The 23,276-nt window shown below is 44.8% G+C and overlaps 1 protein-coding gene across 4 annotated transcripts in view; it reads left to right on the top strand.

The window, feature by feature from the left end:
* The window catches only part of ABCA1 (ATP binding cassette subfamily A member 1), a 93,247-nt gene that overhangs the window by 39,946 nt on the left and 30,025 nt on the right, over positions 1 to 23,276 (top strand). For all 4 annotated transcript variants that reach the window (XM_050329425.1, XM_050329423.1, XM_050329426.1 and 1 more), the window contains exons 6-11: positions 3,366 to 3,487; positions 7,527 to 7,718; positions 14,868 to 14,954; positions 19,593 to 19,833; positions 20,411 to 20,550; positions 20,781 to 20,897. In XM_050329425.1, coding sequence (XP_050185382.1) covers positions 3,366 to 3,487; positions 7,527 to 7,718; positions 14,868 to 14,954; positions 19,593 to 19,833; positions 20,411 to 20,550; positions 20,781 to 20,897 — 899 coding nt within the window. The remainder of the gene's footprint in view (positions 1 to 3,365; positions 3,488 to 7,526; positions 7,719 to 14,867; positions 14,955 to 19,592; positions 19,834 to 20,410; positions 20,551 to 20,780; positions 20,898 to 23,276) is intronic.

Consider the following 23,276-nt stretch of genomic DNA (forward strand, 5'->3'; position numbering starts at 1 on the left):
TGCCCACCAGCTTGCAAGGGCTGACTGTAGCGATCCTCTTGGGGAGACATGAGACTTAAAACGTGTTTGAGCTGACACATTTTGCCTCACGTTTTAGTAACTTGATAGGGCATCTGAACTTTTTCTGGCAGGAAACTTTTTCTGCCGTAGTAGGCTCATGGTGGTAAAATGAGTTCTTCCACTCAAGGTGTCTGCATTATTAGGTAAGCTTGGTATTAGCCTTCAAAAAACTCTCCTGTTTCTTTTGTTTCAAATTTTGGAGGAGTTCTTTTAAATAGTTCTCTTGTGTTTCCTTAAGTCCCAGTGGGCAAGCAGTTGCCTCGGAGGGGAATGGCTGTTTTCAGGAGGAAGCCTTTAATAAGTCTTGTGTTTTTGAGGTATCCTGGGAAGGAATTTAGATATTGCAGTGTTGGGTGCTTTTCTGTGGTTTCATGTGCAAGTCATTATGCATGCCTCTGTGATTGAGAGGGATTGCATAAGACACTGACCCACAAGTCCTGGAAGTAGGACCACGTGGGGTGGGGGAGAAAATGCATGGCAAGAAAAGGCCAGCTGTTTGCTTAGGGCACTGCATCCAGGACCATGGTGTTGGGATTTAGCCCCTTGGTCTTGCAGAGCTCTGATGTGTGGTCTTGAGTAGTGACCACGGGTTCACGATCAGCTGGCTGAAAGCCAAACATTGTCCTGCAGTTTTGGTAACTTCATGTTCTGTTTCCCTCGTGTTTTCCTCAAAATGATGATGAAAACTCCTTCAGATGTTTGTAGGCGTTCCTTGGAAGGCAGCTTCGATTTTTCAGCAAATTCTAATGTTGAGCAAGTCTGAAAATGCTAGGCATGACAAAAAAGGCAGGGGATAAGTGCTGTGTTAATGCTGGGCTGGTTAATTATAGCCGTGGAGGATGGCAGGCTCTTTGTTACTCCCCGTCATGATTACAGACCGGCCAGCAGGAATCTCGGTGTAGTTCAGGTTGCTCTCCTGCAGTTGCCTATAGAATATGCCCCTGACCAAGAAAATCCTGCTTCCACATGGCAAAAAACCCTCCAAACCAAACCCACAAACAAAATAGCCTTAGCAAACCCCAAAGCAGCACAACACTGCAGAAACAGAAAAGTGGGGAAATAATTGCTTAAAAAAAAAAAAAAAGGTGTGTGGCCCTTTAAGAGGCGCTTGAAAAATATCTTAAATGGGGACAGATTAAATGAAAAAGCTTGGAAACATCTGATCTCTGCATGCCAGTGTGCCTTCAGCCAGACACCCCTTTGTCCATCGGAGTTTCTGAACAGTAGATGATCTCACCAAAAAGTAAACAAGCTGCAGAAGTGTTTAGGGAGTTTGGCGCATTCAGGAATTAACCGAGGAATCGGGGTGTGTGTGTGGGGGGGGGGGGGGTGGTGGATTTTTTTTCCTCCAGTTACGGCGAAGCAGGATGCTTTAAGCTGGAAAGAAAAGGGCGTTTTTATGCTCTTGCAGGAGCCGGCTCTTTTCCCAGCCTTTCCCCGGGCTGGGAGTGGGGGTGATGGTTGATTTTGATTTTTTTTTTAATTTTTTTTTGGGGGGGGTGGTGTCAGCGGGGCCTTTGCACGGCCGTGCTCAAACCCCCCATCCCGTCCCCCCCGGCACTTTCCCGAGTGGGAGGCAGAGAAGGAGGGGCGAGGGAGGAACTTTTCTTCGCCCCGGAGTAACCTCAGCAGAGGCGGGTGATTTACTCTTTCGTGCGGAACAAAAAAAAGGCAGCGGGGAATTCGTAACTGGATATGTAGATGAGGGAGCAATGACCGCCGGTAACCCCGCTCGCTCCGTGCGGCGGGAGCGGAGCCCGTGGCTTTTCCATCCCCCTGCTCGCCGCCTGCTCCGCCTGGCTCCGGCCGGGAAGCACAAGTGGCACCCGAGAGCCCGGTCCCCCTGGTACATCTGTCCTCCCTACAGGGAGGATGGGGGGGTGGGGAAAAAGTGCGAACTCTTAGTTCTGCCACGTTACTTTTCTCTTTAGAGCTCGTTGTTTCCCGCTGTTCGCTCGGGGATGCGGCGTCCTCTCTTCCTAGAGAGATTTAAAAAAAAACAAAAACAAAAAAACAACCAAACGGCATGAAACCTTGCTGTTTTTTTTGTCTTAGCTCGGCCTGGAAATCTTCACCTTGGTAATCCTGTGGCGCTTGCTCTCTCGCCTCCCCCTGGCACAGCTGCCTCGCTCGTCGCTGCTTTGTTTGCAGAATCACGGAGTATTCTGAGTTGAAAGGGACCCACGGGGATCGTCAAGTCCCAGCTTTTAATTGAGGCCCAAAAGGGGATCAAACCCACTGTCTTGGTCTTATTAGCACCATCATGAAGATAGAACTGACCCCCTCTCTCTTTCTTTTTCTCTCTCTCTCTTAAGGAAAACAACAAAACCAAAAACAAAATGAAAAAAAAAACAAACAAACAAAAAACCCAACCAAAAAAAAAAAACCACAAAAAAATCCCCACCAAAACTCACCCCACCCACCCCCAACCAAACAAAGCCACAAAACTAACCCCCTCCCCCCCACATGAAAAAAAAATAACCAAACCCAAACCAGAAAAAAAACAACCCAAAACAGTGTGAGGGTCAGTTTCTTAAGATCCAGATTTGTGACTTCAGTAGTGTGCTTGGATTACAATTTCCATATGGTTCCCCTCTGCTGTGATGAAGATACAGATTTGTTTTAAAACCAGGAGGTGGAACACCAATGGCTTGAGAAGGTGGTGCTTTTGGGAGAGAAAAAAATGGAAAAAATCCAGCAAACATTTTTTAATTCCAAGTAGTTAAGATTGTTTTCTAGATCTTTGAGCAATTCTGTGTCATATCTGTGTCTCCATATGTCAGACTTTGAAATTTGTGGTAGAGTGCATTTACTGTAATCATAATTGACTACAGGCTAGTAAATCCCTTGGTGGTCCATGCACCAACTCAGTCTCATGTTCTGTAACAACACAGGGATTAAGAGCTAATGCTGGGTTTCAGCCCAGATCAGGGGAGAAGCTTGATGTATCTTACTTCTGTGTACATATGTGCAAATTGAGCTGAACTAATTATGTTAAAAAGAGATGTTTTTAAAGGTGGGTTTTTTTTTTTTTTGGTTGAAGTTTTGGTTTTTGCTGGTTTTTGTTTTTTTTTTTTAATTGGTGGGGGTGGGGGGAAGGAGATTGAGGTCAAGATATCATGGGTTGATGTTTCTGAAGCTTCAGAACACTTTGCCAGCAGCTCCTCTTTTCCCTTTGCGCCATGTTTTGTGTAATTCCCTATCCTCCATTTGTCAACTCTGCTTTTCCTGTTTGGAGCTCTCACTTGAGTTTTTCCTTTTGGCTTTGCCATGACCAGAACTTTGCTTGTTTTGTTGCTTTCCAGACTTGAAACTTCGGGATTTCCTGGTTGACAATGAGACGCTCTCAGACTTCCTCCACCATAATGTGTCCATGCCATCATCTGCAGTAGAGGAGTTACTGAATGCAAGGGTCAACCTCCAGCAGGTAAAGAGCACTTTCAATCACTAACATAATGCTTGTCTGTTGTTTGTTTAGCCACAGTGCCAAGATCCACAGTGCAGAACCCCTCTGAGCTAGATGTTGTACAAACACAGAGGAAAATGTATTCCCTGCTTCTCTCTTCCCTTCTGCCCTCAATTTACTGTCTTATTTGATTGTAAGCTGTAAAAGGACACTGGGAACACATGGGCAAATGTTTTGATCTGCCTAAGATCTCAGGCTAAACTGAATTTCTTCTTTTTTTTTTTTTTTTTCCCAGTGTAAATAAAACATTAATTAGGTTGCTTGTGCTGTTCTAACTGTTCGGTCACTCAGCTTGGACTGGAGCAGGGTCTGTATGTGTTGTTCTGCCTTACAGTCCTGTGCAGCTGAAGGAGGCATGCTTTTAGGTTTGTGGCCAGCTCTTCAAGACAGGCACATTGTATATTGTGTACTTCAGGAGTCCTGATATCAAATGAAACTCCTGAGCGTTCCCATGAATCCATAAATACAGCCAGTGGTGACGGTGGGCTGAGGCCCCTGTCTTGTGATGGCTGTCTGCCACTGTCAGGTTCATAACATGTTTTTTGCTAGGCTTGATGAATTAGTCTGCCAGCATCCTTTCTAATGCAGAAGTCAGAAGACACTTCAAAGGAAGACCCATGGTTCTCTTGAGGCACTGCAAAAGACGGCATGCAAAAGGAGAAAGAAATCCGTTCTGCTTCCCAAGTCCATATCAGATCTTTTCATTGAAGTAGGGTGGATTAATCATCCTTTTAGTTTTTGTTTTAATGTAGTTACAGATGCTGTCCCTCTTTGCACAAGTTATCCTGTTCTTCAGTAAATTTTACCAAGCCATCTGTTTTAGTGCAGTTTGATAGTTAATCCTGTAAGTTAAGGATATGTTCTACTAAAAAAATTTAAGTGGAAAAAAATGTCTTACCCAATTTAGGGTGCAAGTTTTGTTTTATTTGAAACTAATTTGCCTGAAATTCAAGGTATATTAAGACGGAATCATGCTATGGATGGTTCTGGAAAGATAACTGGAAGACTTCAGCAATAGCAACATGGTTATTCTTCGTAAACTGGTGGAGGGACAGATTTTAAAACATGCAAAAAAGCCAACTCTGACATTTGTGTGACTGCCATGCTGTAACAGTTGTATAGGGCAAAGCCAATGGAAGGAGAAAAAAAGCTTAGCTTTTATCTATATAATGTGTATGAAGGGCAGTCTGGGAGTGATCGGTCAGCTAGTTCTTCCTTACATAATTTAAGCTGTGTTCTTGTTTATGTAGTTCTTGAGCTCACTCTGCTGGGGCACTGGCAGTGAGGCTATTAAGTCTTAACAGTGTTTTGTGCTCAGGGATGGCAGGAAGAGCTAGCAAGGGCAAGAGGGCAAGCTAGCAAGCTGCAGAGCAGTGGCCCACCAGATTTTCCTTGAGCACTTTTCTAACACGAGTGGTAGCTAGAGATGTAGAGCTCTCTCCTCCTGCAGAATGACTTTATCTGATTCACAAAATGGAGCCCTTTGATTTTGTGGGAGATCTGGGTTGGAGATCTGACCTCGCTGTTGAGCTGACTCCGGTATTAAGAGGCAGTAGTTATTAGGTCTCTGTGTGGGTGGGTCATGTAGAAGGGCCCATGCAGGGTATGCAAACCTCTCACAGGAAATACAGCTGCCTTCTGTGGTCTGTTTCTGTCCTGGGGTTGTTCAACAAGGCAGGAAGTCATGATATGCGAGCAAATAAGGAACTGAAGTCACCAAGGAGATGGGACTGTTCACTGGTGTTACTGCAGTGACAGTGCTCCCAGCATGCCAAGCAGGGTTGCGTGTCCAGCATACTGAAATAAGTGCAGATAAATAAAACCCATCAAAACCTTGTCTTGATGGGCATGTTGCTTCCTGGGGCAGACACTGTGTTTCTCAGCATTGTGTTTCTCCAGTAGTGGCAGGTGTGCTCAGAAGGGTGTGGGATTCGGAAGGCACCTGTATCAGCTCTTATGTGGTGGCTTGGGGGCAGGAGCAGGTCCTGTTGTCCTTCTAAAAAGTTGGAGGCACAGTGAGGTCCTGTGCCAGGGCTGCAGCATCATGCATTGAGTAGCAGTGAGGAGTAAATAACAACGGCCGGTGCATACTCTGCTTGGAGCAAATCTCCCTGTTTCATGAAGCAGGGGCAGTCCCAGGAGACAGTGATTGACCTGTGAACACAAAACAATGACCTGTGACTACTCTCAAACATGAGCCTGGCGTTTTGAGAGTCCTTAGGGGACTTAGTCTGTCACTTAGGATGTATTTTTGCCTGTTGAAGCTACCGTGAGTTCAGGTGACTAGAGAGAGAACTGGCTGGCTTAGTGTGACTGGGTGTTTTAGTTTGGGGAGGATAGGCAGAGCCTTAAGTTCTTGTGTGTTTGGAAGGGGCAGCTTCTCTCCAAAAGTGTTTAAAATCTGAGTGAGAAGGTTGGGCATACTCAGGATGGTGGAAGGGTTGGTCACCTTCAGTTTTTGTGGGTGAATGCTGAGGCACTAGGAGACACTGGTTTTCTGTATGTCCATGCAGGGAAGCTGGTTTAGACTAATTCCATGTCTCTGGAGTGTTATTTCCATGCCCCATGAATATCTCCTTTTCAGCAGGGCTGTGAACTGGTAGTAGTATCTCTACTGGCAAAAAACAAACAAAAAAACCCACCAAAAACAAAACCACAAGAACAAAAACAAAGAAACAAAACCCCACACCCAAACAAACAAAAAATCCCACCCAAATTTTTTTTCAAAAGTCCAGCTTTTTTGATGAGAGAGAGCTGATTTACTCAGCTGAGCGTGCAGCACTGAAATATCCTATTTTTGGCATATGGACATGGACCAGAGTTAAATGTTTGCACGAGTGTTGCATTTGCTTGTTTTCTGAACATAATGTGCTTTTTTCCCCCACGTGGTTGATACCCCTTTGCTTTTGAAAGATGGGAAATTTTTCAGACTTACCAGCATAGTTTAGGAACTGGTAACTCTTCTGGGATGTAGATCAATCCTCCTGAGTTTTTACTGGAAATTGGGCAATGCATGCCAGGTATTATAAAAGAATAGAAAGAAGAAATGAAGTCTAAAGCTATTGTTACCTGTGCCTTAGCAATAAAATTGTTCCTTCTGTCTAGCTCCATGGCAAACAAAAAAATTCTTGCCAATGGTAGAGTCTACATTTTTCTTGTTTATCATTTTTATGAGGCGTGCAGCTTTTTTGACACGGACCTGCTTGTTGTTCAGCAACCCTGAATTCTGTAACTAACCTGATTAAAAGAATCTAGGCTATCAGGTCTGAAAGGGTCTGATGATAACACAGGGTTTTTATCAATTTCTTTCGTTAATAAGGTGGTTACTTGTGGGTTAAGAAACATTATTGACGAGCAAACCATTACCTTGAGTTAAATATTCCTGTGAAGGAAGACTCTAGGATCTTATCTTGTCTGTTGTAGCCAGTGAGATAACATATCAATGAAAAAAAGTTATCTCCTCAAAAACACTGCAAAAGGTTTGTCTCAGCAGTTAGTGAAGAGATATTTCAGAGCAAAGGGAGAAGATGGTTCTGACCCAGAACTGGACAGAAAACGTGCCTGGCAGATATGTCTGAGGAGTTTGGGACATAGGTCTCTTGCCCTTCACATACATTTGTCAGACTTGTCTCTAGTCACAGCCCTTGTTTTTGCCTCTGTGGCTCCGTTCCCAGAAGACTGAAGGTTAGGCAATGCATGTGCCCTTGGTTGGATGAAATGGCTGCTGTGGAGGACAGGATCACTGCTGCTTTGTGCATGTTTGTGGAGAAGTGAAGAGACCTCCCTCCCCCAGGACTTCTGTCCCATGTTCTTCAGTGGGGAAACGTTTTTCTTGGAACTGAGTTGTGCCTGAGTCAGGGCTGCTCAACCTGTAGAGAACAATGCCCTCTTACCTCTATCTGGTAATGCTATGAATGGTTTCTTTTGTCTAGGCAATAAACAGATTTTTGCTTGGGGTCTTAGATGAAGGGAGACTTACATGCTTTCCCCACTTTTCTAGGTCATAGTGTCTGGTTATCGAATGCGGTTGCAAGATCTCTGCAATAACTCCACATCGTCTGAATACCTTAAAATCCAAAATCAGACGGTGGCCATGGACTCTGAAGCCTTAATTTGCACCTTGTCAAAGGAAAAACTCCATGCAGCTGAGCAAGCCTTCCGTGCCAACCTGAATCCTTTGAAGCCCCTTCAGGTGAGTTCACTGGTCCTACCCTTGAGAGTCTGTCACTGACAGACAGTGACATTTTCCAGGGCTTTCGGTCTAGGAACTCACTACTGTGTTTCCAGAGTGAACTGTTCCTTGGCACTAAGAAAGAAGAAAGGTTGTCTTTATTACTGGAGTGTGAAGAGCATTGCTACTTCCTGTCATTCTTACCCTTCCTGCTGCAGTCTGCTACTTGTGGAGCATAAATGTGTGTGGTCTGCAGTTCAGTTTGTCAAGAGGAAAGTGTTTATGCTGCAGAGTAACAAACAGGCTCTTGGTTGTCCCTGTGTTTTAGTCAGATGTTGTATCTTGGCTGGAATGAGCCTGGATATTAGACCATCTTGTGCTGACTGCTAGAACCACCACCCTCTGCCCTAAGCATGAATGAGGCCACTGGGTGCAGAAGTTTCCAGCCACTGATAAGCCACAACCTTTAAACAGGTTTAATTCATACAAAGTAGAGTCAGGTTTTAAAAAGTCCTGTTTCAAAAATTGACCAGCTGAATGGGTTTTGGATCAAGAACTTGTTGAACTTCAAGAAAATGCATTAATTACAGGGTAATTAGAGGCTGGAGCAGACTTAATCTAGGAAAACCTAGTGATGTATTGCTACAGGTCCACAATATCTGTGAAAATACAGAAGTCTGAGGAATTCAGTGCTGGAAATAACAGAGTGAAGAAGGGACCACAGAACCCACTCTGTTACCCACTAAAACAAACATTCTGTTGTCTGCTGTGGAAGAAATAAACACTTTGGCTGTTTGAGTTTTCGGATTTGATGAGCCTTTCAGGACTGAAAGTCACGTACCCCTTGTTTGGCTTTGTCCCTGGTCAAAGAGGGTCATTATTGAGTACTGGAATCATATGAGTCTTCTGTGCAGCATGCAGTGGTCAGTGACTTCTCTCCACAGCTCATCTTCTGTTTTCCATGTGCCCTCCATCTGCATTTTTTTCTTTCCTGCTGGAAGAATAAGATAATCATAAGCGTTAAGAGATGAGGTAACGGCACTAAAATTGTCCCCATAACAGAGATGGGCTGTTGGGAGAGGAATGGCTGTTAGCATTCTTGTCTTCAGTTACATGTACATGTGCACATCTATACATACTTCGCTTTCAGCCATTCAAAGATGTTAGAATTCCGGGGTCTGAAGAGGATGAAAATGGCCAGTGGTTGTACCACTCAGTATTGGCCTTCTGGGCCCTGTGGAGACTCAGTCTTGCTTTTCTCTCATTTGTGGGAGTTCCTGCAGGTTTGCTGACAGAAGTGGGTACTGTGTGTGTCTGCCATCAGGTCTGTGTTGGTTGTTGGTGAGAGAAAGCAGTCATAAGCCTCTCTGTGCCACTTGGCAACAACCATATAGATTTAAGACATTATGTGCAATTGTGGGGGACTTCTGAGAAGCTGGCTCGTTACCTTGTCTTCAAAGGGGAAAAAAAAAGCTGGAGTAAAGAGGCCAGCAGTTCTAAACCTGCTGTGTATTACTGTCTGGTAAAGGCCCAGAGTTTTCCTTAGAAAAATGTCACAGCGTACCATCTAGTTGAAGTGCTGTAATGCATCAGTGAGTGAAATAAAAACTAACTGGCTTCAGTGTGGCCAGGCAAAGTGAATAAATTAACTCCAGGATCGCGACCAACACGTTTGAAACTTGTGTCTTTAGAGACCAAAAAGTGCCCTGACCTGCAGTAACATCTTTGAACAAAGAGAGAACTTTCTGTTCGTGAACAAAGGAGGCTTTTGACACAGCTTATTGAAAGCACTGTGTGTCACATCTTGGACATGCACACTGAAGATAGCCTTTACCATATCTACCAGAGAGTCTGTAAACCAATGACAACAATTTGCCCAGAGATTAATTTTTAATTTTTTTTTTTTTTTGCTTAATCTCTTTGATGTACTTCACAGCAAGTCATTTCAGTAAATAAAGTAAGAGCCAAATCAAATGCAGGTACAACAGCAATTCAGAGGCAGGATTTTAGCTTGTGTAGTGGGACCTGGGCTTCACTGCTTGCACCATTTCGTGACTTACGGAGTGGCAGCATCTTAGTACAAGTAGGATAATACAAAGACTTGCAGCTGTGCTCAGGAATTGTGTAAATTCAACACCAAGGGCTTGCATAGTAAACCAGGAGTTGGAGCCCCTTGGATATCTGTGCAGCAAAGTGGCTGTGGTTCCTTGAACTGTCTTAATCCTGAAGACTCCCAGCTGGCATCCACCTCGTCGTTTCTGTCCCTGTGCATTCCTGCTTGTTATTCCGTCTGCAAGATAATGCAGTAAATTACATCATGGAATTGATCCAGGAGGCACCTGACTGGGCGCTTACACAAACATTTGTGCTGAAACATGAAGAGGAGGGTGCAATATTGAGAGCCCAGCGATAAGGGAGTGTGGGTGTGGGCTGCGACCCTGATGATGACACCTGCTTCTGCTGGCTTAAAGCGTGTGTGCATTTGAAGCCTCTGAGAAGAACTACAGGTGTTCTAGGTAACTCTTAAAAATTAATTACTCCAGTAATCATTAACAAACTATGGACAGATCATGGCTTTAAAAAAAAAAAGTGCTTGCTGGGTGAAATGCTTGAGCTGTAAATGTCACAGCACTATTAAGGACTCTTTTTTTTTTTTAAAAAAAAAAAAAGGCAAAAAATAAACACTATGTATGTCTGCTCATCAGTTCTATCCAGAACACCTTGAGCGTTACCCCAAATGCAGTGGTACAGGTAAGACAAAGAAGAACTTCTAATTAAAATTTTCTACTAGGATTTCTAGCTCTGTCACTGATTCTTTGTATTACTTCAATTTAACCTTCTCTGCAGGATGAGAAAATAGAGCCAAGCACATCGAGGCACAGTAGGGAGGGTAAAGGGCGTATCCTTTATTCTTTTTTTATGTAACAACCTATCTGAGGCCGGCTGTTTAGGTAAAAACCCAGCAAAATATCTGGAAGTGATCACAGAGCAGCAAGGCAGAGGGTCAGCTTTCCTTCTTCTCTCGTTGTTTGCTCCAGTAGAAGCAGCAAGTGTTTCAAAAAGTCAAATTCCTTTTTCCAGGACCCATGTCTTAATCTGCACTCATTCTCTGAAGCCTTTTGACCATCAACAAGTACAATGGGACAAGGGACATGTTGTACAAGATGAGGACACATCATCTCTTTTTGAGGTTTGCCACGTGCTCTGGGTATAGTGCGTGGTACTGAGTCAGGAGAAGCAGGTTTGAGAACAACAGTGAAGCAGTAAGGTTGCAAAAGCACTCCATATTTCCTTTCCATCTCTCTCTCAGTGGTAGGCCAGCAGTTGTCCCACAGAAGACCTACACAGTTTGGGAAAGGTTAGCAGGAGCAATGGCAGTAAGTCCCCACCCATCACAACACAGTCCAGTGGGACACCTCTGACTATCTTGTATCACAAACCTGTTTAGATTTCCCTCTGCAAATTCTCCACAGTTTAGAATATGACTTGAGGGGAATGTTAAAGGGCAATTCAAATTCCTCCTGTAGGATTTCATCTCTGCAGCACTGCCTAGGAAGGGCTTTGCCACACTCACTTCCAGTGGTATGGATCTGTAATAAGCCATAAATATGTTGTGGCTTGCGTAGTGTCATGGTCCTTGAAGGAGTGTGGGTGAGCACGTGAAAATCCAATTGTTTTTTCTCCCTTCGTAATATGGGTGGTATTTTGTCAAATGGTTAGCATGAACTAAGTGTTAGATAATAAATGGCTTTTAGAAAAGGTCTCTTAATACATGCTGCAACTGAACTTGTGGCTTTCCTTGCTCTTTTGAGAGTGTTTTTCAGTCAAGCACAATATCATCCTTTTAAACAGTGTTAGTTTGAGACTTCCAGGAAACAAAAGCAGAAGCTGAAAGCACATGATTTTTCTGCAGAGGCCAGTAAAAAGTTTCTGCTGAGGAGCTGCAATAACTGTTTCAAAGCAAATGTGGCAGAGTGGTCTTTATTAAGCAGAAACAAGTTAGCTGTATGATGCAGACTGAATTTTGGCAGAGTCTTGTTACGACTTTTCAACACTTTAAACACATGCATTCTCATGCATTTTAAAGAACTGGATTTTTCCATCCCCAGTAAGTCTCAGGTGGATTTACTCAAGGCTTGTCTTGGTTGTGCAGTCAACTCCAGTCACCTTAAGTATTTGCCATTATTTTAAACCTTGCAGCATGCGTAAATGAGCACACAGAGTCCCCTCAGTGCACCCTGTGCCTCAAGAGTATTATGATGCTTGCTGCTCCAGAAGACACGTCTAGTGACTTGCTAGCCACTAACACAGTAATAATACAGGGCAGTTGTGCTCAAAACCTGCTAGAGCTTTGTCTTTCCACAGTGTGCCTAAAATGGACAGGCGATGTTTTTGCAGCGCTTCACCAGGAAAGGAGTCATTGCCCCTCAGCCCCAGGATGTAGTGCAGACACCTGCTAAGGGCAGTCTGACAGTAGGACCAATCTTACTGAAGCTACCCTGAGTCTAGAGTTATTTTGTCTATGAAGTGATCTACTTAATGAACCCCTACAAGGATTTATATTGCAGTGAAATTAATGATGCGCTCATCTGTTTGAAGAAGACTGGCCTTTGTGACTGATTTTTGGTGTTGTTTCTGGAGATGACTTGTGAGAGGCTTCCTGAGTGCAAGAGGTGGTAAAGAAAATAAAATTTCCTCCATATCAGTGATACCACTCCAAGTTATGGTGAGAAATGAGCTTGAAGTGATGTTAGGGAAGAAGGCTCAGGGTACTGCAGTGTGAAAGGATAAGTGGTTACTCCTCGCGTTTCAGGGTAAGGTTTTCGAGCTCCTTGAATCTCCTAAGACTTACATACTGAGTCAGGACAAAGTCTTGTTAAGCTCAGTGTCATCAAGTGATAGCCCTTAATGGAGGCTTGTGACAGAATGCAGCCATGGGGCAAATATGTAATAACATTTCCTCAATGTAACGTCCTGTTCTTCAGTAGCTTGCAACTCAGACTTTCTCTGCTGGGATCTTAGTGTTTAATAGCATTTGGTAAGATTTTTATGTTTAATGAGTTCTTCTAAGCCTTTCTCAAACTCACAATACCCTCAGCATAGCATAATAGGTACTGATTTTTTTTTTCCATTTTGACTAAGGTGCATATGCAGAAGCTCCTTTTTGGTTTTGTTTTTAACTGGTCGTGTCACTGGAAGTCCTCCAGTCCTGTAATGTGAGGCACAGCGAACAATCATCCCCAGTTTCCATTCTCTATCCCACTTGTAATTCTACAGACCTCTGTCATAACCTGTGTTTGTCCTTCCAGATCCCACTGGAAGAACTGTGGTCTATTGTTCTTCCAAAAAAACCCCATTCTTGCCTTGAGTCATACTTGTGGCCTTTGTTCCTTCAGAGATGGAGAACCTAAAATTGCACATAGCTTCTCGAGAACCAGGATGGCAATGTGGATTTATGTTGATGTTGATCTGTTTTATCACTGTAATTCTGAGAGCTCCCTTTCTGAGTGGCACTAGCCTGTTCAGAGCCATGCAAGTGTATCTTAAGGTCTTCTCCCTGTGTACTTTGCTTGGCAGCGCTGAATTATGTTTGGCACTTCGTAACAGTGTGTCAGCATGAGGTTGTTCACTAATCCTTTGCAATTGGATTTGACTTTTCAGCGTTCTGAACCAATTAGTGTCATCAGAAAACACTTCCTTATCCATGCTGTTCCTGAATCACCTCTGAATGCAGTGAACAACACAAAACTGTGTAGATTGAGGTATATGGAGCTGAGCAAGCACATCTATTGTTATGCAGGAACCTAGGACCTTCTACATCATTGCTAAAGCAGATATGTAGCTTTGGTATCTAACTAAATTTCTTTTAAATTTGTCTTGAAGATCTAAGCCTTTGGGGATTTTGAATTGTTTTTCTTCTACCCGTCATGATGTAGTTTCATTTATCCAAACTTTAAGGACTGTGTTCAGTGGAAATACACAGAGATTCTAGAGACCCTCCCTGACTTTGCAACTGGCTTTGGAGTGAACACTAATTGTGCACTCAGGAAAATTATCTGTCTTAATTGTCCCAGCAGATCAGTGGCCATTTACGCCAGCTGATGCTGACCAGGTCTTAATAGCCTCCAGCAGATTAACTAGAATAAGTGAAAGCCTCTAGGCTTTGTTTCCAGGAATTATTCCAGGAAAGATGCGAAAAGGAAAAGACCCAGCTCAGAGGTTGTGTGCTAGAATCAAGGGCCTTGGCTGTTCAGTGTGTCACAATACTGTAACTCCAGTATGCTTTCAAATGCCATAACACGTAGCTACTAATGTGAAATCTTAGGAAATTATTTTAATCTTCATTCCCTTGAAATAAACATTGTGTCCAAATGTTTCCATTCATGATAATACAGATATGTGAACAGAAGGGCAAAAGAACCCCACAAACCAAAATCCAGGCCCATTTAGTTACATGTAGAGCAACTGGAAACAAGGAGTTGTCTTCAGTGTACTGCTACATCAAATAAAGCTGAAAGCTATGCCTTCCAGTTCCTGAAACCTGTCAGTCTTGCTCTCTTGGTGATGGTGCATGTCAGCTGTTTTCCTGGAAGCTGGTTGTTTTAAAAATATGCCACTGGCTTAGATAAAGAACATCAAGGCCTGACGGGGGGACTTGAGTCGTGGTGATATACACTGCAGTAGGGAGTTTTTTTGTATCTGAGATGGTATCTGTGTAGTCTCACTGAAAACTTGTGCCTACCACATCATATTGACAGTGTCCTCCATTGTACTGACTTTGCATCCCTTTCATAGCCCTGGTGTGCAGGATTTCGGGTCTGTCCACATGCTGTCCTGTAGGCTGTGCTTGCTTTGTGACCTGGAATGCAAGTCATCCTTTGCACTGTTAAATGTGTGTGTATGCATGTGAACGCTTTATTGGTATGGTTCTGGTTATGGCATCTGTACCTAAACCCGTGAGGAGGGAGAGGAGTGATCCTATCACATTGCAGGGTGCAGATGCCCAGGGTATTTTAAGTTCAAGGTTGCATAGAAAGCCAGCTCTGCCTTCCCCATCAAGCAACTTGCTGTGTAAACAGTCATTACTACTCTATACACAGGTGTTTACAAGAGTTTAATAATGTTTGTGCCTTGCAGTAACTTCCAGTTTCCTCTTCTGTCTTCCTCCAGAGACAACTTTCTTTCAATTCCTCCTTGTGGGATCTGTCAGAAACCGTGGAAACTTTGAGAGACAGCATTGGGAGGCTTGTTAAAGAGGTAAGGAGCACCTTTGCGTCACAACACGTCACCACCGTGATGAAGTTGTTGTCTTAGCCTGTGATGGAGCACGGAGGCACGGATGTCCTTAGAGCAACTCTAAGTCAAATCCCTGGCTTGTTTTGAAAACTTTGCCCATCCTGCAGCTGTTTTGCCTGTGACAGTGCAGGCAGCACGCTCTTTGCAACCCCTAGGCACTCCAAATTACAAACACCGTAGCAAGAGTTCAGATGTTTTCTCTAATGTTTTGCCTTCTCAGCAGTGGCACAACTGTTGCCCTTGCAGTACATCTGCTGCCTGGCAGCACCTTGCAAGTTGCACGTGGAGGCCTTTCTCTCTGTTTTTTTTGTTTGTTTGTTTTTGGGGGGTTTTTTGGTTGGGTTTTTTTGTGGTTTTTTGTTTGTTTGTTTGTTTTGTTTTGTTTCACTCAGTTGCTCACCATGTCAGGGTTACTATTTGGTTGTATCTACTATTTTTTGGGTGCGGTTAGGGCACGGCATGTGGAAAAGATGTTGTGGCTGTTCTAATCTAAATTAGTACCTATAGGCTACTGTTACCTCTTTGTCTAGGTAGCTTTTTGGGGGCAGAGATTGTTTTCCAGTCTTGAGGGGCAGTCGGCGCAGTGACATCACAACACTAAACATTAACAGAGCTTTGCAGAGCCAAATTGACATTCTCGAGACTGCAAGTATTTATTTTTGCAGGTGAAACGATGGATCAAGAAAAAAAAGCCCTTTGTACCTTAGTGTGAGTCAGAAGTCCAAATGTGGGGGTGGGGGGGGTGGGTGTTGAGCCAGAAACTTATCCAAGTTTTTTTTGGCTGGCTCTGACTTTGAAGTGCTGCTATTAGTCAAAAACATTCTCTCCCTGGAGCAGAAATCACAACCATCTAAGCTAAACAATGCCGCCGCCTCCTCCCTCCCCTTCGCTGGTCTTCCGTCTTTTGCATCAGGGCAGGAGAGCTCAGCTCCCGTGAACGGCAGTAACCTCTGAGAGCAAGCACAAGAGCGGGTCACTTCAGGTTAGCATGCGCCTCACTCCCACGGAGGGGCAGCTGCCGGGAGCCTGCTCCCTGCCAGCCAACAATTCCTGGCACGCATCCTTCCCCGAGAGCTCCAACCTGCCGCTGACTCCCATTTGCATTGAAATTAAGACGACAATTCCAGGGCCAGCTTCAGCTAGGACCATGGCAGGGCTTTTGCTGCCACCGGGGAGGCTGCCCTTCACAGTTTGATTACAGCTGTTTCCTGTTACGTCACTTCAGCTTGCGTGTTTTTTTTTTTTTTTTCCTTGTCTGGGATAAAAATAATTGAAACCATGTGATACGCAGTTTGCTGATGTGGACGAAAACGTCCCAGAGTAACGTGCCTCTTGCTTGGCAGCTGTTTCGGGTAGGACTACCTTTTATTTTGCCCTGCTGCTCTGCAAACAAAGGCAGCTTTTTGCCCTGTGTACAACATGAGCTGCTCCAGATGGCTTGACCGAAAGTTACTTCTTATTGTCTGTCAGGCGGGTTTCTGTGTGAAAAGGAGGGACTTGCTCCCTTGTTTCAAAGGGCAGCAGCTTGAGGGGGTTGAGAGAACTATTGTTTGTGCCATGTCTAGGAGCCTTTCTAGCAGGGAATTTTAATTAGAAAATGGTCTGAACAAAATATTTGTCTTGGAGCATGGGGATTGATTGGATGTGTGTCCTTGGACTCTTCAAATCAACGTCCAGGAGGGCAGATTAAACACCAACAGCAAAGGCAACTATTAAGAGACACTTGCAGAGCCAGGTCTGATGTCTGGGAAAAGAAATAGCTTAGTAACCCTTCATACATGAGATGCTTGCTTCCAGTGGTGTAAAAAGAGGAACTCTGCATGTAAATTGTGAAGTTGCTGGTGCCAAAGATGAAATAAAGCTCCTCGCTCAGGCTGTTTTAAAATTATGTGTAAAAATGCATTTACCAATGCACTCCCTCTATGAGATTATTACCACTTCATATGTTCATGGGAGTTAACTGCACTTCCTATTTGTGCACCTTTGCTCCTCATATTTGGGAATTTATGGTAGTTAGCTAAAGCAGTTGACTTTTTGCTGAGGAGAAATGAGCTGTTTTACCTAAGGTACCAAAACTCCTCAAGGGGTGCCTTTGAACTGCACCCTGAAACTGTTAACACACCTGAAATGCAGCGTTGGCCTCTTGGGTAGGGAGTCGTCACATCCGAAAATCCACATGAGCACAAGCAACAAACAAAGGCTGTGATGTGACGCTTTTTCCCATCAATGTCCCATGAAGTTAGGGTCCTGTCGGTCACCCCGAACCTGTGGAGTCAGGCTGAGTGGCACCAGGGTTGCAGACAAAGGCAGCAGTGAGGAAATGGAAGCACACTTGAGCCAGTCACTCTGGACACACGTACTGAATCGCGGGGCTTTAGCTGTTCTCACAGCTGTCTTCCATCAGATCAGTGTGTCATGTGTTTTTAGGCGGCCTAAAATAGAGGCTCCTTGTGGTAGATGACACATGGTAGCTGTAGTTTAGCATACAGAGTTTTTGTCCAGATGTTGGCACATCTAGAGGGTGCACAGTACTGCAGATGAACACAAAGGATCGGGTTTGCTGCCCACTGTAAGTCCAGAAACTCTTGAGTGCACTTTCCTTGGGTGACCTTGGATTGAATTGTTCCAGCACGCTGCTGCTTTCAGCATTGTTCCTGGCTGGTTTTACCAGCTGTCTTAGACTTGGGTTACCTGCATTTTATTTAAACAGAGGTGACAGAAGCAATACACAGGTAGCAAAATTGGCAGATGGTCTTTGATTGACTCTGTTAATGTCTCTGAAAACAGGACAGTTGGACCACAGCATCTAAAGTTGTTTCTAAAATGCAGCTGAGGAGCAGTTACAAATAGGTGTGTCAGCAGCTCTCCTTGCCTTTATTAGTGCATGTGGTGTTCCAGGCAGCACAGTAAGAACATCCAAGTTAATGTCACCTGATACTTCATAGCAGTCAAGAAATCAGATAAAATGCTAGAAAACATTTAAAATGGAAAGCTGTAGCCTTTTACCGTTACACTGTATGAAACTTTGATGTGGAACACAGATGTAGGCCCTTGACATCCAAAACAGGATAGCAGAATTGGGAAAAAACCTTCAGAGAAGGCCAGTTATGACTTATGGCCAGTTTAGAAGTGGAATGGCTTTCACACAAAGCACAAGGGAATAGGCTGAGACTGCACAGCTTGGAAAAGAGATGAGCTGGGCATAGGAGAGAGGCCTAGAAAGTTGTGTGGCGCATGAAAAAGAGATAGGAATGGAATGCTAACTGTTTCTTCCAGTAAAAACAAACAAACAAAAACCCCAAACCAACCAACCAAAAACAAAACCCCAAACAAACTAAAAAAAAAACCAAACAAAAAAAACCAAAAAAAGACACCAAATGGAGCTAACCATAGCCAAATTAAGGAAGGGGAGAGAAGGTTCTTTCCACTAATGCAGTGATGTGTTGGATGTTAAATACTTGGGGATGTTCAAAACTCTAGGAGTTGACCAGGGAAAACATTCACTGAGGGTTAGGTAATAAAAGTCCCTTGAGCTGAAAATAAATGGAAGCTGGAGGGTTACTTGGGGGAAGTATCCTACATTCTTGCCTTTGTCTTATTTTTTCCTAACATCCACTTATTGTCACCATCACAGAGGTGATGTTCTTGCCTCTTGAGACAGGGAGTCTGAGAGCAGTGCTCCAGTGTGGCATGAAACCAGTACTCAGGGAAGTGGGTTGCCTTTCCTGTTGTGGTGAGCTTAGCCATGCCCCAGTATGGCCACATTAATGCAGTGAGTGTCTCCGACTGAGGGCCTGGTGCTTTTGTTCATGACACATTGCAGACATATTGTCTGGCTTATGCCAGACAAATAAGTCTGGAGGTACCAATTTTTCTGGGTGGATGTGTGTTGTCACCCCAAGCCTCGTGCCAGATCAGCTGGGCAGGAGACTCCTTGCTGTGGCTGCCTGCGTGCACAGCTTGCACTGTAATCAGGCTCCGGGCTGCAGCAGGGCTTGTTTTCAAGGATTTTCTGGGAATGCTGTTGACAATGGGGCAGGGAGTTTCTGGGGCAGGGATAAGCGATACCAATCTAAGTGGCCAAACTGGCTGCCAGGTGGAGGCTTGCAGACCTCGTGGAGTTGTGCCAGGTGACACTGCTGTGGCCTGTAGCTCACCCACCCTGTGTCCCATGAGCTGCACTCACTGTGTGTTGTTCCTTTAATCCCTCCTCTGACTCAGTGTACCCCACCCCACCGGTCCTTGTGAGGGGACTCCACTGGAACGGGAGCAATTGTGCAACCAGGAGGAGAAGCAGCTTCCATGTGAGAGGACAGGGAGGGCAGGAACTACCCAAAGCACTGGAGGAGAAAACTCAAAAGAAAGAACTTGGCAAGGATACATTCCAAGTGCTTGCACAGAAGAGACTTACTTCTATAATGCCCCACTGTAGTAGGGGGGAAATGTTATCCCTGGTCTTCACCCTTGTTGTGTTCAAGGGCGTTTTCATCTGTTCAAAACCAGATGTGTGATTTGAAGGAGCAACGGCAAGATCTTCTCCTTTCATTAATCCTCTTCTATACTTGCTTCCGTTTTTTTTTCTACCATCTTCCCCTCCAGTTGCTGACTATGAAGAGCTGGAGTGACATGAGGCAGGAGGTGATGTTTCTGACCAACGTGAACGCCTCAAACTCCTCGACGCAGATCTACCAGGCTGTGTCGCGCATCGTGTGCGGCCATCCTGAAGGTGGAGGGCTCAAAATTAAATCCCTTAACTGGTATGAGGACAACAACTACAAAGCACTGTTTGGAGGCAACAGCACCGAAGATGATATAATTAACTTCTATGATAACTCCACAAGTAAGTGTAACCCTGGCATGGCCCAAGGTCCCGTCTGCCTCATGGTTGTCATCACTGGTGTTTCCCAAGCTTCCACAGGTGAAAGCAGGTGGTCCTGAGGGACAGTATACTCAGGTGTTTCAGAAGGGCATGTGCATGTCATCCTGCATGTGCCCTTAAGGTCAGTGAAGGTACCAATATGCAGAGATTCCCAAGGACCTTCTGGAGAGTCCATAGAAAGCCGTGCAGTGGACTTGCTTCATGGGGAGAGGGAGGACAGTCATGTGCAGCCTTTGGAAGTCTGTCCTTTTTTGGACAAATTTTGCTTGTGCAGTGCAGTGGGATTGTTGGGAGGATTGCAGAACCAGTACTGTGGCTCTTAATGGTGGAGGCGAGCTGGTTGCTCCATGTTCAGTGGGCAGGCTTGGGCTGAAAGGGGCTTTTTGCAGAGCTTTGTGGTACAGGAGGGGTTTTGTGTCTGGGAAACGCTGAAATATTTCAGTTGTGACTGTCCCTGAAGCCCACACAAGTGGGGTTTATGCCTTCTGCAGTTGTCACTGTGCTGTTCAGCCACTCACTCTTGTGCTCTCTTCATCAGCACCCTACTGCAATGAGCTAATGAAGAACCTGGAATCCAGCCCGCTTTCCAGGATTATCTGGAGGGCTTTGAAACCCTTGCTGATTGGGAAGATCTTGTACACTCCAGACACACCGGCTGTAAGGAAGGTCATGTCTGAGGTAACTCTAGCCCTGTCCTCTGATATGTAGCACGAGCTATGTCCTCTGGCTGTGCAGCTGATCTGGTCTAGTTACACTGGGCCTAAACACAGGCCTAGAAAAGGATTGCCTGCAGAAGCACAGTCTCCCACCTCCCATGCACTTACTTTTGAAGGCTCAATGCAGCCTCTCATCCCATGGTGGGTCTCAGCCAGCTTTTGGAAATAAACTTCCTCTCCTCTTTGTGACAGGTGAACAGGACATTCCAGGAGCTGGGTGTGTTTCGTGACCTCGGGGGAATGTGGGAGGAGATAAGCCCAAAGATTTGGACATTTATGGAAAGTAGTCAGGAAATGGATCTCGTTCGGGTCAGTATACTGTCCTTGCCAGAACTACTACTGTTGTTTTTTTGCAATAAGTGATGAAATATTTATTTTAGATGGTGCTTCATGGTCCTTCAGAGCTGGATTGGGCAGATAAACATTATGGATGGGACTGCTTCTCAAAACAGATTGTGATTGTACTAATCCTGCACTGTGCTTGACATTCCTTCCTCCATGTAACAGTCTCCTGCAAATGGGAGTAGTGCACGTTTAGCACCTGTTTCTAATCTGCCCCTGTTGGGAAAGGGGCTGTTTCATCCCCAGCACTGCCCTAACATGTAATGAAAACATCACCATGGTTCCTCACGTGCAGCCCTGAGGGGTGGAGCTTGGCACCCTGTGCTGATGTCTTTGGAAGCACAGCAATGTAAAACTGGGGTTGAGCCACTGAGGGACAACTGCAGAGAAGCTTATCCAGAGATCTCTGCAAAGCAGCTGGTTGGGTATCACAGTCTGTGTTACGATCAGCTATTTGTATACAGAGACCTCCCCAGGTCTTAAAAGCCTTGAAATTCGTTCCCTTTCAACTCCAGTGTAACGCTGTGCTGAATAATCTATGACCTGTCCTGTTGGACTTTTCCCTCAACATGGACTGTCAGCCTCCTGTACTTCCCTTGGCTTTATTAAAGTTAATGCTGTAGATGGGTAGCATAATGGGTGAGAACTGTGGCCACTAACTGTAAGCTGAACAGTTTGTTGCCGAGTTCAGGCAGAAAGTCAGGGTCCAAAACTCTGATTTGCAGTCATGTCCTCTGAAAAGTGAATGTTTTTTTTGTTTGTTTGTTTTGTTTTGTTTTTAAGGGGCTCTGTGCTTTTCTGGGGTCCTGTTTTGTGTTGCTAGTTAAACCCTGCTGTCTCTGACAGTTAATTCTTGATTGTCCCAGCAACCTCCCTTCTGTACTGGTGTAGTAACAGGGGTTCCTTTCTTGTCACCTGTTGATGATCACACAAGCAAGAGTTCTTCACTGTCAGTGCCCAGGCAGCTCCCAGACAGCATCCCACTCAGTTTAGAGGTGCAGCATGGATCACTTGCACCTTGCATCTTGTGTCCAGTTCTGGGCCCCTTATTGCAAGAAAGACATGGAGGTGCTGGAGCATGTCCTAAGAAGGGCAGCAGAGCTGATGAAGGGACTGGAGCACAAGTCTTGTGAGGACCAGCTGAGCAAGCTGGGTTTGTTTGTTCTGGAGGAAAGGAGTCTCATGGGAGATGCTATTGCTCTCTGCCACTACCTGAAAGTAAGTAGTAGCCAGGTGGAGGTTGGTCTCTTCTTCCAGGCAGTAAGAATGAGAGAAAACGACTTCAAGTTGTGCCAGGAAGAGTTTATATCAAATATTAGGAAAAATTTCTTCACTGAAGGGTGGTCAGGTGTCAGAACCCGCTGTCCAGGTGGTGGAATCACCATCCCTGGAAGTGTTCAAAAGGCACTTGGCTGTGGTACTTGAGGGCATCGTTTGGTGGTGGGCTTGGCAGTGCCGGGTTAAGGTTTGGACTCAATGATCTTAGAGGTGTTTTCCAGCTTTAGTAAGTCTGTGAATGAACTGAAAAGCCTATTTGTGTGTGCTTGCAAGAGAGAGGTAGGTCCTTTGCTGGTTGTTAGCTGCTGTGCTGACCAGTCACCATCTGAGTTGTACAGTCTGTTTGGCATGTTTCTTCCTGTTGAAGTACAGGAATGTGCTGTGTTTGCCCATCTCTGCCACTTCTAGCTCGTGCTAATGTGGCTGCTCACTTCAGGAAGGACACTATGTGCCCCTGGAGTTAAGGAGCTTTTTATGTGGGCGCTGAACAAGGGGAGGCTGAGCCACTTCCCTGGAGGCGTGGTGTCCTTCCTGCTGGGGATGGTGGCACAAGCTAAACTTGGGAGGCCAAGTGAGAAGAGAGAGAGCATATCCAATCCCTATTTACTTGGATTTCCTATTGTATGTTTTCATGTGCTAGCTTGGTCTGTTTTTCCAGTTTGCAGTGCTGTTTTTTTAAGTGTGACCCACTACTTGCTGATTTGTGGGTAACAGCAGAGCATGGGGAAACTCTCTCTGCTTCTTTTTTTTTTTTTTTTTTTTAGGGCAGAAAATTCATTTTATTCTTATGGATTTTTGCAGTTTTTTCTCTTGTGCAGGCTTTTTTTATTTTTATTTTTTCTTATTTTCCTGACTTCAGTTCAACTATGTTTTTTGCTCCCTTCCTGCTTGGCTGTATATTGTCTGCCCATTGGACTGGTGTTTGCTTCAGTGACAGGGCTTCTACCTGGAATTGCACTTGTGTGAGGTGTTGTGCATGCAATAGCCTGTCCTCAGAAAGCCAGAGTTAAACCAGGTGAAAAAAGCACTGTCCCAGCCAGGAGAACAAAGGCAGTACATCGTGGCTGT

Source organism: Myiozetetes cayanensis, unplaced genomic scaffold (assembly GCF_022539395.1).
Source record: "Myiozetetes cayanensis isolate MyiCay16 unplaced genomic scaffold, myiCay2020 scf4, whole genome shotgun sequence".
Taxonomy (NCBI): Eukaryota; Metazoa; Chordata; class Aves; order Passeriformes; family Tyrannidae; genus Myiozetetes; species Myiozetetes cayanensis.